At 38.6% G+C, this 16472-nt stretch overlaps 1 protein-coding gene across 1 annotated transcript; it reads right to left on the bottom strand.

Moving 5' to 3' along the window:
* Window positions 1-458: 458 nt before the first annotated feature.
* LOC104230310 (uncharacterized) lies at window positions 459-1406 on the bottom strand. Its single transcript, XM_009783074.1, has 2 exons — window positions 1094-1406; window positions 459-889 (listed from the first exon to the last, which is right to left on the bottom strand). The coding sequence occupies exons 1-2, from the start codon at window positions 1404-1406 to the stop codon at window positions 459-461; spliced, it is 744 nt and encodes a 247-aa protein (XP_009781376.1).
* Between the last annotated feature and the right edge of the window lie 15066 nt (window positions 1407-16472).

The following is a 16472-nucleotide window of genomic DNA, read 5'->3' as shown; positions in this document are numbered from 1 at the left end:
ATGTTTTTTTTTCTACTACTCAAATTAACAAAACTAAAAATAATCAAGCTACTTAAAGCAAAAACTAAGACTAATCTACATACACCATACAAATATACACCTCCCCCACACTTTAAGTTGTGGCATGTCCCCATGACACACAATTAAAAATCATAAGGTAGAGGAAACTTTCCTGAATCTCTAGTCAGGGTCTGAATCAATGTCGGGCTCCATTGCAGGCGCCCGCACTAGTGCACACATCCATGTAGACAACTTCTTCTCAACGTTCTTGGGGTATACTTATCTCTCTCAATAATAGCATCCTTCTCTTTTACGCCCTTCACCTTCCACTCAACACTTGCAGCTGGCTTCTCCTTTTTGCACTACAGTTGCTACCTTCATCTCAAAAGTCACCGTCTCCTCACCCACTCTAAGCATGAGTTTTCTATAATGTATGTCTAATATAGCTCTACCTATTGCTAAAAAATAGTCTTCCTAGGATGAGGGGGGCCTCCTTGTTCTCCTACATATTCACCTCTATGAAATCTACAAGAAAAAACAAACTTATCCACTCGCACCAACACATCTTCTACTATCCCCTCGGGTGTTATAGTTGTTTGATTTGCCAGCTGCAAAGATATAGGCACCGGCCTTATCTCTCCAATCTCCTTCTCCAATTTCCTGTAAATAGACAATGGCATTAGATTAACTGAGGCACTAAAATCACATAAAGATTTATCAAAATTAAGAATGCCTAAAGAGCAAGGTATAGTAAAACTCCCTGGATCTCCACACTTTTTGGGGAGTTTATTTTGCAATATTGCACTGCAATGCTCTGTGAGTTTGACCACTGAGGTCTCTTCTATATTTTTCTTCTTTGTGAGGATCTCCTTCATGATCTTTTCATAAGCTGGCATTTGTGAGAGAATTTCAGTGAATGGCAAATTTACATTGACCTGTCTCAACATGCCTAAAAATCTCTCGAACTACTTGTCTAGTTTTTCTCTATAGAGCTTTTGGGGAAAAGGTAGAGCATGCATGTTCTTGGTCACATCATCATATTCCTCGCTTCTTGGAGCTTCCTCCTACTTATTTATCTTAGCTCCCTTCTTGCCTTTCTTCTTCTCAATCTTTTTATCATCTTCAATTTTCAGCTCATTCCCACTTTCCTTTTCAGGCGAAACTTGTTTTTGACTTGGAGTGGGATATTTCAATAATTGTCTGCTTCTCAAGGTCACAACATTTACTATTTCTTTGGGATTCTTTTCAGTATCAGCTGGTAGAGTACCTGAGATTCTCTCAGATAATATATTTACAATTTGTCCCACTTGTCTCTTCAAATTACGTAGAACTGTCCCAAGTTCTTTGAAAGATGCACCATGAGCATCTAATCTCTCATATGTCTTGACAATGAATGATTTTATCATATCTTCTAACCCAGACTGAATTAGTTGTTGAGGCTAAAATTGTGGCCTCTGTTGAATTTGGATTTTTTGAGATCCCTATCCCTAAACTCTGGGGTTGCTTTGTTGCCATGAATTTGCAGTACCCCCAGGTAAATTCCATAAAAAATTGGGGTGCTTCTGACCTATTATATTGAAATTATAATTACCCACATCATTCACTTCCTCCATGATAGCTTGACACTCATGAGTAGGGTGTCCTCTTCCACATCAAGTTGTACCTGCACAAATGTGTTAGTATCAACTTGGTGAACACCAGTTGATCTTCTTCTTTCAGCAATCTCTCAGGGCCAATGATTTGTATCTTCAGATAACTTATCTAGAATAGTGACTATCTGTTACAACCCATATTCACGTACGTTAGTTCATACCTTAAGTTAGTCAACGTAAATCCGAGAAGCAATTATCTTTGAGATGATAAGAAGTTAATTCTATTGGTATTAAATGATACAAGGGTGTATAAGGGATTTAACAAATATTAGAAGTTAAACGAATCAAGGATGTTGTAACCTATATTTTCGGGTAAACCTAGAGGTACTTAATATACTGAAAAGATCATGTTTTAAGGTATTTGAATCATTTGATATCTATATCATAAGTGTTGAAGTCAAATGAGTTATGAAACAAAAAGTCGACAAAAGTTGTCGCAACTTACGTTCATAAGTTTACTTAAACTTTTGGTCAAATGTTACTAAGCTTTTCTCTCAATTTGCTAGGAATTACAGGGTGATGTACCCACCAAATTGAAGGTCTGTGAGTCTAGTTTCCAATTTATTAAACTATTCCTCCATATGATCTCAAAGTAGAGAAATATTCACGTTTTCGTGAGACAGCGCCAAGCACCTCTCTATGGTGCCCACATAGGCGGTTTAAGACATATAGATATATATAAAAGAGGCCTCAACCCCGTTTTAAGTTTTTTTTTCCAGTGTATTTAGACCTTAGAACCCTAAAAACATCCTCTCAAGTTTTTCTCATGATCCATGACCCAAACAAAGGGCAAACAACACAAATCAAGTGTCGGAAATCCCATGGCGCTAGTAAGTTTCTTGTTCTTCCTGTTGTTGCTCATTTTTGTGTTGTTCCAGCCCATGTGAGAGGTTGTTTTAAGTGTTTTATGTTCTGTAAATACTCCATCAAGTTGTTAGTATCAACCCTAGGTGATTTCGAAACCTCTAATTGATTGCTAGTTTCGCTTCCTTGTTCTTGTGCCAGCATTGGAGGGATATTTCATGGAAAATTAAGGTCAAATTGCAGTTATTCTTTCTATTTAGAGGTAAGTAACCTCTTACTATACATGTATTTAAGATTATCCAAGTTGCGGCTAAGTCGTTGAAGCTAGAACTGGTGAAATATATATTGAATGGTTTGGTAGTAGTGTTGTTGGTTGGTGGACTATTTTGGGAGGCTCAATATGATTATTGTTGATGTTGTTTGGGCTTTTTGGGGATTTTTTTGAATTGTGAGAATTCATATAAATACGGTATGTGTTGTCCGTTTTCTCGTAAAATAGGTTGTGGTTGATACATAATAGTTACGATGCCTAAACGATAACTGTGAGCACGTGATTTTTGCCTCACAAGAATTACTCCAAAAGAAATCACAAATAATTTTTCTTTGTATGCAATTTTGAATTTTTCATGGCATTTTATTTGTGCATGATTATTTTATTTTTAATAGGGAAAATATAGAAAAATAGTAATATAGGTACATGTGCATTTAGGAATTAATGTTGCATTTTTATAATTAATTAATCCTAGGTTTTTATAAAAGGATAAAATAAAATAAAAAATAATATATTTAGGAATTAAATAAACGATAGTTGGTTTTAAAAGAAGAAAAAATCACAAAAAATATGCATATGTGTTTCTTGCCATTGTGTTAATTTTATTTAATTTTTTTAATTTGAGCATTAATTATTATGGGTGTTAAATAATATGTGTTTAATTTTACTTTATTTTATTATTTTTTTAAAAAAGAAAAATAGGAAATGAGTCCTAAATCAGACCTGGACCGAAATCCAGGCCCAAACCAAATTAACCCCCTCACAGCCCAATCCAGAAGACCCCAGGTCCGGTCCGTCTCAAAGATCCCCCAAACGATGTCGTTTTGGGAAACTTTGATAAGGGCCGTTGATTTCGAATTGATCAACGGACCAAAAACATTACCTTTTACCCGACCCGTTCCCGTCATAGACCGTTCCGGTCTTAAAGAAAATGAAACGATGTCGTTTCACTTAAGTAAGTGATCCCAGCCGTAAATCTCATTTGATCTAACGGCCAGGATCCATTGGTTACCCCAGTATATAAGCCTAAAAGTTTCACCCCACACCCCCAGGCCAGACCCCCCCTCTCCTCTATTCTTCCCCGAGTTTTCAGAGACCAGACCTCAAGCCACCGCCCTCACGGCGGCGAACGGTGGCCATACCTCTCCATTTTCATACCTTAAACTCACTTCAACTTCCCGATCCTAAATCCCTGAACCTTATCCTCCAAATATCAGCCAACGTCTTCGAATCTTCGATCGAAGATGCAATCCGAAACCCTAGTTCATCTGACGACCACCAAACTCACACCTTTTAACCTATGGACCTCTCTCACCACTAGAGCCTCATGGGTTTCCTTCGAATCGACCTGGAACCCCTCGAATATATAATCAAAGCCAAGAACCCTAGCGCCGCCATGAGATTCCCTGGTGGCGGCGCCATTCCAATCAGTTCCAAACTAACACCATTTGACCACCCGAACCACCCCATTCCCAATATCCTAACAGTTTGCCTCGAATCAGTACCAAAGGGGTTGGACTTTCGATCAGAAAAATCGACTAAGAAACCCTAATTCGGGGGTTAAGGAAAAATTAGAAGAAATTAAGGTCGTAATCGACCTTAGTTGAAATTTCTCAGCCGAGAACATTCTATTAAGGTTCATTTCGATCTTAAAAGCCAAAATGGGAGTTTTAATACAAGTTAAGGACACCAGGTTTTGAGTTTTCGTTCATCCGGTGAGTTTTGTTTTATTATTTTTTGTCTATTTAAGTTTGCGTATTCAGTGTTGTTTCAATTATTGCTTTCCTTTGTTATTGTCTTTTATTATGTTCAAAATGATCATTTTTTTTATATATCAAGGTTGCTCTACATTATGTGTTAGTTTTACATATGCAAATTCAATGTCACACCTCTTTCATTTTGAATTTATTGAAGTTTAAGGCGTTCCCTGTGTAGTTAGCTTTTCATTTCAAGCTAGTTCCCCGTGTACTATCTCACTTCAGCCATTTATCTTGGTTTCAATGACTGTTCGATATGGTTTAGGATGTGAGTACGCACTGTCATTGAAGTTTGATGTGCAGTATTAATGTGATTGTTGGTTCAACTTTAGCTTCACTATTTTGTCAAGTTCTGTGTGGTGTTAATGTGATGTTTTGGTTTAAATTCAGTTTGGTTTCGTTCAGTGTATTGAAATTGTTCCTTTATTTTGCTTTAGTCAGTCTGTTCCCTGAATTCTTCATCTATATTGTAATGTTGCTTGATCCAATGTAAGGTCAGAGTTATCTGATAGGATTAATGGTTTGAATCATAATGTTTCTTGTTGAATACTAGGGCCTGATGTGGATATGACACTGGTTTAAATTCAGTTTTACAAGTGTTAATTGATATTATTGGGTTAGAAGGTTGCATTTTAGTTAAAATTCAGTCCAGAACTTAAGAGAATTGGTTATAGCTGCAGTTTAAGGGTTTTTCAGGGGCAATTTGGGAATGAAACAGTTGGGATAATACTTTAGTGTTAGTGCTTTGTTAAATAGGGTATTAATTAATGCAATAATGGGAAACCAAATGAAGTGGAGGGGCTGAAATTAAAGGAAAGTGATGATTAACTGGAAAAAGCAGTTTTAGTGGCAGATTTTAAGGGAAAAATCTGCCTTAGATAACAAAGGGGGTCCGGGCAGCATTAGAAGAGGGAAACTTGTATAAAGAGGGGGTGTTGGGATTGATTTTAAGGGAGAGATATACACAGAGAGAGATAGAGAGAGACAGATATACATACAATAAGGATCTAAAAAGAGCTGAAATTAGTAGAGAGGGCAGAACATATAGAGAACAGATAGAGAGCTGAAAGAACAGGAAAAAAAAAAGAGAGGGAAGGGAAGAGATCTGAAAAAGAACAGATAGAGAGAGAGAGAGCTGAAAAATCAGTAGAGAAAACAAGAAAAGATAGACAGAGAAAAGAAACAGAAAAAAAAATAGAAAAAGAGAGCACACACACACACACACAAAATCTGAAACAGATAGAGAAGAAAGAAAGAAAATCAGAAACATAGTTTTCCTTGAATCTGTCCGGGTTTGTTTGTTGATATTGTTTGGCTTAAGTCTGAAATTTCCTAAGATTCCTGCTACTGTGCGTCTGGTCTTCACAGGTCTTGCTGTTTGTTGCTCAAATCTGTTGAATCATTGGTATATTCTGCTGGTTTTGTTGCTGCTACTACTGCTGAACTTTACCTCTTTTACCCTCATTTCCAGGTACATATCTGTAGACTCATATCATGAAAAGCTTCAACATTGCAAGTAAATGAAGTTTGAAATTACAATTATGTCTTCTACTCACTTAAATCTATTAGTTTAAGTTTCAGTTTTGTTTTAGTTGGTTAATATAGTATTATACTTGACATGATAAACTATTAGCCAATTGACCTTTTGAAGTAGTAAATTCTACGATAAACTTATTTATTTTGAAGTTTAGTGATGACATTTATTGTTTGAATTGTCGAGATAGGGAACATGGCAGAAAGCTGGCCATTAATTAAATCTTGTGATATTGTTGGCTAAGTATAGAATAGTATGGAAATATCAAGAAACTACATTACTAGCCTATCTTGTCAAATATCCGATTTTTGTTTAAAGCTAGATGATGTTAGTTGCATTTTGTTCGTATATGGCGTAATAACGGTTATGTGTATAACCATAGGTGAAAGGTGAATTGATATAATCCGTTACGTTTACGATGTTGGAATATTACGAATGGTTCAGATGTACAACTACATTACATATAATGTCATTTTATTAAATCGATTTGTAGATTAGTTTTTTTTTAATAACAAATGGCCCATTTACTTTAGGTATGCGATCAATTCATTTCTTAAAAATAGTATATAAAATAATGTCAAAAATTTTATAAATGTAGATTTAGTATTAGTAAATAGCTTGTATAAGACGAGATAAAGAAAACGGGTTTAATTTTATCTATCCCAAATTCAATCATTGTACGCAAATTAACCAAATAATTTGACCTTTGGACTAAAAACTAGTTGTGTAAAAGGTCGGATTTATAAATACTAAAATGCAACATTTAAGTCAAAGATATACAAAAATAGAGTTCGCTCTAAATATAACAATGAAAATTCTTCGAAAACTGTTAGTTTGTTTATCAAATTAATTCTTTTCCTAGTTTTGCACGCAATTCGCTTCTTGGGTATACAAATATTGTATTCACGATAAAAATGGTAGTTTTAGTTATACGTTGTTTGTTTTTTTTCATATCATTAATTCTTTAAATTTGAGTAGTTTTGAGGTATATAATTCATACGTGTAAAATATAACTTGCGGTCACAACCTAATAAATTTTGAATTCTTTTCAAGAAATTTGGACGTCCAAATCAGTGATTTCCCATGACTTTCATATTTAAAAATAGAGGGATATAATAAACATTTGTAGAAATTTTATATTACCATCAAGAATATTTTGTGAAATTAGGGATACGTTCGCATGACCTAATTACATTTTCTAAAGGCAGTTCGGATTATGCGTTCGCGCAACTTTGAGCCAAATTTTTAATAAAAGGAGATTCGTCGGAGAATATTAAATTAATTTCGTATAACCCGAGATGTGCAGTTCACTATTTAATCATACAAGAGTGACGAATGTTCTTAATTTTATTTTAAGCACAATTTCGAACATCAAATTTTTATAATAAAAAATATAAAAATATTATCAATCTTATTGTGTACACGTATGCGTGACACGATTCTTTACATTTATAAAAAATATATAATACGAATATACGTACGCGTGATTCGTTTCAAGAAAGATCTATAATTATAAATAATCTAAACAAAAGCAGTAACAAAATCATGCAATAAGAAAAAAAAATTTATTTAGTAAGTCGAGATAATCAAGCCAAGTATAAAAATGGTTAAGCGACCGTGCTAGAACCACGGAATTCGAGAATGCCTAACACCTTCTCCCGAATTAATAGAATTCCTTACTCGGATTTCTGGTTCGCAGAATGACAAACAGGGTCATATTCTCCTCGATTCGGGATTAAAACTGGTGACTTGAGATGCCATAAAATTCCCAGGTGGCGACTCTGAAATAAATAAACAAATCCCCTTTCGACTGTCCTTTAATTGGAGAAAACTCCTTGCACCCTCGCGGGGGCGGAAGAAGGAGGTGTGACAGCTCTGGCGACTCTGTTGGGGAGGAACCCAGAATCTCTGGTTCATGGTTTAAGAATTCGAGCTTAAAATAACTGTTATAGTTGGCTTTATTTATTATCTGATTATTACATGATATACGCCTAATGTGCTAAATGATGCTTTTACCGCTTTAATATTATCTGAATTGTGTATATAAAACTGCTACGAAACCCTCCTTCTTTCTGAGTCTTCTGAATTTATGGTACACACGTGCGCGTGGCCCATCTTTCTGTTAAAAGTCATACCAAATAAGACGAAGTTGGGACAAGTAACTAGGTCGGGTAGACTTTCGTGCTCCCGGTACGTTGCCCCCACTTCGGCTCAAACTATCCATTTGGGTAAGCCAGGTCTAGAACAATCTGCCTCAGGTTTTTCACTTAGAATAACTCAGCCTCGTACCGGATCCCTAGTAGGAACGTCTATTTGCATCATATACATTTGACCTTGGAGACTCAACACAGGGGTTGGGTCTGTCTAGGACAGGTGAACCCAAAATGAAAAGACCATCCTGATGCATCCTACTTGCTACCTGTGCATTCATTTGCCTCGGATTTGCTTGTTGACCAGCGTAATTGAAAAAAAAAATCATTGTGAGAGTTGAGAAATAAAATGGGTCGTTTTAGAAAATTCCCAAAATAGTTTCAAATTTTGAAAAAGAAAAAGTGTTAAATAAAAAAAAATGATTTTTTTTATGAGTGTCTGTTTTCAAAATGAGTCTTGATTTGGTTAAAATTAATCGCAGATACAAAATGAGCACCACCCAAAACCCACCATTCGCAGAAGTAGATGAGTTTCTATTTCGGCTTCAGGTGTGGTGGCATGAGTTAGGAGAAGATGGTCAGAAATGGGTCGTTAAGCATTTGGGAACTCTTACAGATATTATGAAAGTTAAACCACGTGATGATTTGATTGCGGCGTTAGTAACTTTTTGGGACCCTGTTCACAATGTCTTTCGTTTCTCCGATTTCGAGCTTACTCCTATATTAGAAGAGATAGCTGGATATGCTGGTTTTGACGAAGATCTGAGAAATCAAAATCTGATATTCCCAGAGGCTCCCTCAGTACATCGATTCTTTGGTCTTCTGAACATTAGTAATCAAATCAGAAAAAGCAATGTTGTCAACGGGTGTTGTTCTTTCAACTTCCTATATTCAAGGTTCGGAAAGCCGGACGGATTTGAAATCCATGAGAAGGGCCTTACTAACAAACAGAACAAAGACACCTGGCAGATTCACCGTCGCTTCGCTTTCATGGTGGCTTTTCTGGGAATCATGGTCTTCCCAAACAAAGAACGAACAATTGATATTTGCACAGCGAAAGTCGTACATGTCCTCACTACCAAGGAAAATCACACCCTTGCCCCGATCATTCTCTCAGACATTTATCGGGCGTTGACCTTATGTAAATCAGGGGCAGATGTTTTCGAAGGGTGCAAAATTTTATTACAAATGTGGATGATTGAACATCTCCAACATCACCCCAAGTTCATGCAGTATGGTCCAAGCAATGATATTATATCGAGAGTTATGAAGAAAGAATAAAAGATTATAAGTCTCCAGAAGGGGTGGAAGCCTGGGTATCTCATCTAAGATCTTTATCGGCAAATCAAATTGAGTGGACTTTGGGATGGCTCCCGGTAAGGGAAGTGATACACATGTCAACCTTGAATAGTTATTTGCTGCTATTGGGATCGAGAAGCGTCCAGCCATATGCACCACAGCGAGTTCTAAGACAACTAGGGAGATACCAAGTGCTGCCTGATGATGAGGATTTGAGTATGCAAGTAATCGAGTTACATCCCGAAGCCACTCTTCCCGAGGCTTTAATTCATCAGATGTGGAATGGATGCCAATACTTGAAAGATGATACTCAAGTTCCAGACACAACAAAAGGCGAGATAAATCCAGGATATGCAAGATGGTTTAAGAAACGATCCCGCGTGGATGATGCACCAGAACCCGATCTAAGAAGGCCAATAAAAAGACCCCATGTTCAAACCTTTAACGATAAAATCCAAGAGCGATTGATTTGGGGAGAAAAGGAAAAGGGATACAAAGCGACTATCCATGCCTTAAAGGAAAATCTGAGGAACCTCAATTTGGAGAAAGACTTACAAGCACAAGAAGCAGAAGGTGAAAAGAAGAGTCTGGCTTGTGAAAATAAAAATCTTCACGCTCAATTTCAAAAAATGAAGAAAGCTTCTGAAACACCAATGAGAAGTTGGAAAGATCAAAAAATCATCGCCAGCCTTTTGGAAAAAATGCAAGATTATGATTCCATTTTGGCAAAAACCGAAAAGGCGTTGTGCAAAGCTAAAGAAAAAATCCAACAATTAAACGAGGAGGCCAGATCTAATAAGGAACGTCAAATAAGGCAATCCGAAGAAGACAGGGAACAATTCAAGAAAGAGAAAGACCGTTGGATGCATTCAGAAACTCAACTCCATGCACAATTGGAAGAAGCGAGAAGATACAATAGAGAACATCAGCACGTAGACATCGATAGAGAAAGAGCACAGGCAAGACTCGATCAGGCCAGACTCTGAGCTCAATTAGAGTCAGCTTTAGATCGTGAAGACCGTATCAGAGATATAGCCACCACTCGCCAACAGCAGCTGCAAAACCAAGACCAACGTCTCCAAGATTTCAGGGTCCAAATCCATGATTTAGCAGTTTACACCTCTCAAAGTTATGTAAACTGCCAAGGGATGGATTATGAAAGGTTTATAGAGCATGCACCTATTTTTGCCCGTCATCTGGCAATGGAGTTAGAAAGAATATATCGTACGCTGGGAGGTCAGCCGGGTCAAGCCCCACCATGAGCAGATGATCCAATGATTGAAAACAAAAGTGGGGAGTGGAGCATGTCCACAACTATTGAGAGTTATGTCTTTTGTTTGATTTGGATTTGTGTCGAGTTTTAAACCATTTTTATAATGTTTTCCAAATGTAATGTTTTTTCCATCTTTGTATTATTTCAAAAATAAATAAAAGTGTTGACAACTGCTTTACGCCCGAACTACGCACGGTCTGATTCATGCGGGGACATGATACGTAGGCAATCTCTATAAAATTCGACCACAATCATAAAAAAGGAATAAAATAAAGAGTGAATGACAATAAAAAAAAAGGTCAAGAAAAGCTGGGATGACACAAGCAACCGAGCAAATGCATAATAGAAAAGGTTTATTTATCTAGGAACATTGTATCTCAACGTGTAATTATATATGTATTAAACTCTCAAAACTAACAAGTTTATTCATTTCCAGAATTCAAGCAGTTAGTTTTTCTAAGAGTATACTGGCATATTATCATTATCACACCAGATCAAAAGGACCGATACCCGAAAGCATGTCTATCCCGGATGTCGACACATGTATTGAGATAGAGGAGATGGACGTCGGTAGAATGAAAGAAGAGATGCTTAAACTTAAGCAACAAATGGCTGAGATGTATTGGGCCTGGTCTACAGGGAAATCACCCCCATCTTACCCAGCTAACCCCGCCTCCACCTCATCACTAGCCCAAACTCAGGATAATCCTACCACTGAACTATCCCCGAGTTTCCCCATCTACCAGCATTACCGAGGCACCACCTCTCATACACCACAGTCTCCACCTCCTAAACTAGTTCCATACCCTCCTCCACCAGTAACTCCTGTCTTCGTGGCACCTCCCACAGCTACATTCCACAAATCTCCTAGTGAGCCTATATTCCAGGCCCAGGACAACCAATACTACCCCCGGAGCCCACTTTCAAAGCCTCCGAAATCCATTCATTTACTCCCCATTTTGACCTCCCAACCGAAATTGACAAGCCAGTCAAAAATGCTGAACAAGAAGAGATGTTCAGGAAGGTCAAAAGCTTAGAACAATCGTTCCGAGACATGCAAGGATTAGGAGGGCAGGTGAGTGTGGCCTACAAGGATTTGTGTTTGTTCCCAAATGTACAATTACCAGTTGGTTTCACGATGCCCAAGTTTGACCTATACAACGGGCACGGCGATCCAGTAGCCCACTTGAGGGGTTTCTGCAGCAAGATGCGAGGAGCTAGGGGAAGAGATGAATTATTAATGGCTTACTTCAGCCAAAGTTTGAGCGGATCAGCTCTAGAGTGGTATACCCGCCAGGACCATGGGAGATGGTATACCTGGGATGACCTGGCACAAGCATTTGCTTGTCACTTCCAATATAATCTGGAAATCATCCCAGATCGACTATCCCTGACAAAATTTGAGAAAAAGCACAATGAAAGCTTTAGAGAGTATGGTTTACGGTGGAGGGAACAGGCAGCAAGGGTAGATCCTCCTATGAAGGAAAGTGAAATGGTAGACTACTTCCTACAAGCCTTGGATCCAACTTACTATGCCCATTTGGTTTCAGCGATAGGAAAATCATTCAACGAAGTAGTGAAGATGGGAGGTATGGTGGAAGAAGGCTTCAATACGAATAAAATCATGAGTTATTCGGCTATTAAGGCAACTACTCAAGCTATTCAAGGCGGAGTAGGAGGGATTGGAAAGAAGAAAAGGGAGGAGGCAGCACTGGTTGATTCAGGAACTTGGTCGGGATCCAGAGGTTCCCCTCATTACTACAATCAACATCGATCCCACCAATCAACTTACCACCACAATTCACCCCAACACTACTATCACCCGTCGGAACCTCATTTTTTCGTTAACCATGCACAAGCATACAATCAGCCACCTACCCACTCTAATTGGCGTGCTCCTGTCATACCAAGTACCTATCTTTATCCGCGAACCTACCCCGGACCAGGTTTCAGACCTAATCAAGTATTCAGGGGTGAAAGGGGGCAGAAAAAGAAAACTCCATTGGGGAATCCTACACTAGTCTGTTCCATAGGTTGAGACAGCTAGATATGCTAAGGCCAATACAATCCAAGCTACCCAATCCTCCTCCAAAGAATCTGGACTACACCGTTAGCTGTGAGTATTGTTCTGGTACACCAGGCCATGATACAGAAAAGTGCTGGCATTTAAAGAATGCAATACAAGAGCTGATTGATACTGATAAAATTGAAGTTCAAACCCCCGAAGCTCCCAATATCAACAGAAATCCAATGCCAGCCCATTAGGAGTCCAATATGATAGAAATAGTATGGGCTGATAGGGAAACAAAGAAGCCGTCACAAACCGTCATGATGATTAGGTCTCATGAAGCCAATCCAGATGAGCAGTAAACATAGGAGAAGTCGGTACTTAAGCAGAACAAAAATGGTGATGAACCATCTGTGGTAGTTGAGAAGGGATCTTCGAGCAAAGTTTCCACGAAGCAAGAAGGATCAAAAGTGATTGTACCAGGGGTTTCCAGCAAACCCATTGTAGTCATGGAAGGAGCTCGTGTAGACCGGGTTATTATCAAGCCTATAACCCAGTTACTAGTGATCAATAACAAGGCCATTCCATGGAACTATGAACAGGTGACGGTAATGTATAAAGGAAAAGAAGTCAAGGAAGAAGTCTGTGAGGTTCAAGGCTTAACTCGCTCGGGAAGATGTTTTACTCCTGAGGAATTAAAAAAACTAAAAATAATCCAACACCAATAAAGAAAGCTGTGACAGAAGAAGAAGCGGAAGAATTCTTGAGAAAGATGAAGCTCCATGACTATTCTGTTGTGGAACAATTGAAAAAAACGCCCGCTCAAATTTCATTATTGTCATTACTGATTCATTCGGACGAGCACCGTCAAGCTTTAATGAAGATCATGAATGAGGCACACGTTCCTGATAAGATCTCCGTGAATCACTTGGAAAAAATAGCCAACAAAATCTTTGAGGCAAACAGAATCACATTTTCTGATGATGAATTGCCTGTGCAAGGTACTGAGCACAACAGAGCTCTTTACCTCACCCTGAAATGTGAAAGCTCCGTAGTGACCGGGGTGTTGGTTGACAACGGGTCAAGCGCGAACATCTGCCCTCTCTCTACTCTAAGCAAGTTGAAAATCAAATAGGAGAGGATCCAGAAGAATAGTATTTGCGTACGGGGGTTTGACGGTGGAAGCAGAGTTTCATTTGGCGACATAGTGCTGGAGCTGACAATAGGGCCAGTTGAATTCACGATGGAGTTTCAAGTGTTGGATATAGCTGTTTCCTATAATTTGTTGTTGGGTCGACCATGGATCAATGCTGCTAAAGCAGTCCCGTCAACACTACACCAGGTGGTCAAGTTTGAATGGGATAAACAGGAAATAGTTGTGCATGGGGAAGACAGTTTAAATGCTCACAGCGGTGCCATTGTACCGGTCGAGGGAATAGAAAATGACCAGGGACCATGGGTTTACCAGGTTTCCGACACAATGTTGGTAGAGAAAATTCCAGAGGGGAAATACATTCTGAATCCAAAGATAACCTCTGCATCAGTCATGGTAGCCTATGAAATGTTAAAGAATGGTTTTTTAACCGGCAAAGGTTTGGGCTCATCTTTGCAAGGCATTACATAACCAGTATCTCTCCCCGAGAACTGGGGAACTTTTGGTTTGGGATTCATACCCACTGTCACCGACGTGAGAAAAGCCAAGAAGCCAAAACAGAAGGCATGGGTCCTTCCAAAGCCAGTCCCACATCTATCAAAATCTTTTGTCAAGTCCGGTACCAGAAATCACCCAATAACAACAATTCCTAAATCCATGATTAATCCTGAGAAGGAATTAATTGAAAGATTCGAAAAGCTGTTTGACGATGTAAATATGGTGGAAAGCGGTGAAGGTTCTAGCAACACAAAAGTTCAATTCGTTGGGCCAGAGACAAAGCTTAATAATTGGAAAGCCACTCCTCTCCCCATTCGAAAGGAGTCTTGGTAGTTTATTTTGATTTTTCTTCAGTTTGTTTGGGTTACCTCAGGGTTGTAATCCCAATGTTTATCTTACAGTTTGTTTGAAGTGTGCAAACCTTGTTATCTTTCATCATCCAATGAAATACAGTTTCCTTTTCATTATCATTCCTGATAGTTTTCTTTTCTTTTTCTTATTTTTCTGTACAGTTCTTTTTACGCTAGCTCTAGTGATATGGCATGCATAAGGAATCCTCAGCCCAGTCTTAAAAATCAATCTGGTTCCGAAATAATAATTCAAGAAGTATATTGTGATTATGAATCAGAATATGATGAGGATGAGGCTTTCAAAGAGATTAGTAAAGAGTTAATTCATTTTGAAGAAAAAACCAAACCTAATCTGAGTGATACCAAAGACACCAATCTAGGAGACACAAATAATATCCGAGAAACTAAAATAAGTGTCCACCTCGAACCAAAGATCCGAGAAGAGTTAATTAAAGCACTCATAGAATTCAAAGATGTTTTTGCATGGTCGTATGACGACATGCCAGGCTTGAGCACTCATTTAGTGGTTCACAAATTTCCCACTGATCCAATGGTGCCTCCTGTCAAGCAAAAGCTGAGGAAGTTCAAGACTGATATGAGTGTGAAAATTAAAGAAGAAATCACCAAACAGTTGGACGCAAAAGTCATTCGGGCCACTCGATATCCTGTTTGGTTGGCTAATGTCGTTCCTGTGCCAAAGAAAGACGGCAAGATTAGAGTATGCGTCGATTACCGCAATCTCAATAAAGCAAGTCCGAAGGATAACTTCCCATTACCCAATATCCATATTTTGATCGATAATTGTGCCAAGCATGAGATAGGATCTTTTGTGGATTGTTATGTCGGGTATCATCAAATTCTGATGGATGAAGAAGATGCAGAAAAGACGGCATTCATAACCCCATGGGGAACTTATTGCTACCGGGTAATGCCATTTGGTTTGAAGAACGTCGGGGCAACTTACATGAGAGAAATGACCACGGTGTTTCATGATATGATACATAAGGAGATTGAGGTATACGTGGACGATGTGATCATAAAATCAAAGCATCAGGCCGACCACGTTGGGGATTTGAGGAAATTCCTCTTGAGACTTCGCAGGTACAACCTCAAGCTTAACCCTGCCAAGTGCGCATTTGGTGTTCCATCTGGAAAGCTGTTGGGATTCATAGTCAGTCGGCGAGGCATCGAGCTAGATCCATCAAAGATCAAAGCCATCCAAGAATTGCCACCTCCAAGGAACAAAACTGAAGTAATGAGTTTGTTAGGGAGGTTGAATTACATCAGCAGGTTTATTGCTCAGCTCACGACAACCTGTGAGCCTATTTTCAAATTGTTGAAGAAGGATGTTGCGGTCAAATGGACCGATGAGTGTCAAGAAGCATTTGATAAGGTAAAAGGATACTTGTCAAACCCACCCGTGCTGGTTCTGCCAGAGCCAGGAAGACCTTTGATTCTTTACTTGACAGTCTTGGAAAATTCATTTGGTTGTGTATTGGGGCAACATGACCTCACCGGCAGAAAAGAACAGGCCATCTACTACCTTAGCAAGAAGTTCACAGCTTATGAGGTTAAGTACACTCATCTGGAAAGGACATGTTGCGCCCTAACTTGGGTAGCTCAGAAATTGAAACACTATTTGTCATCCTACACTACTTACCTCATTTCGCGGCTGGATCCGTTGAAATATATTTTTCAAAAGCCTATGCCAACGGGAAGACTT

This window comes from Nicotiana sylvestris, chromosome 12 (genome assembly GCF_000393655.2).
Source record: "Nicotiana sylvestris chromosome 12, ASM39365v2, whole genome shotgun sequence".
Lineage (NCBI taxonomy): Eukaryota > Viridiplantae > Streptophyta > Magnoliopsida > Solanales > Solanaceae > Nicotiana > Nicotiana sylvestris.
This window is presented reverse-complemented; position numbering and strand designations above follow the sequence as displayed.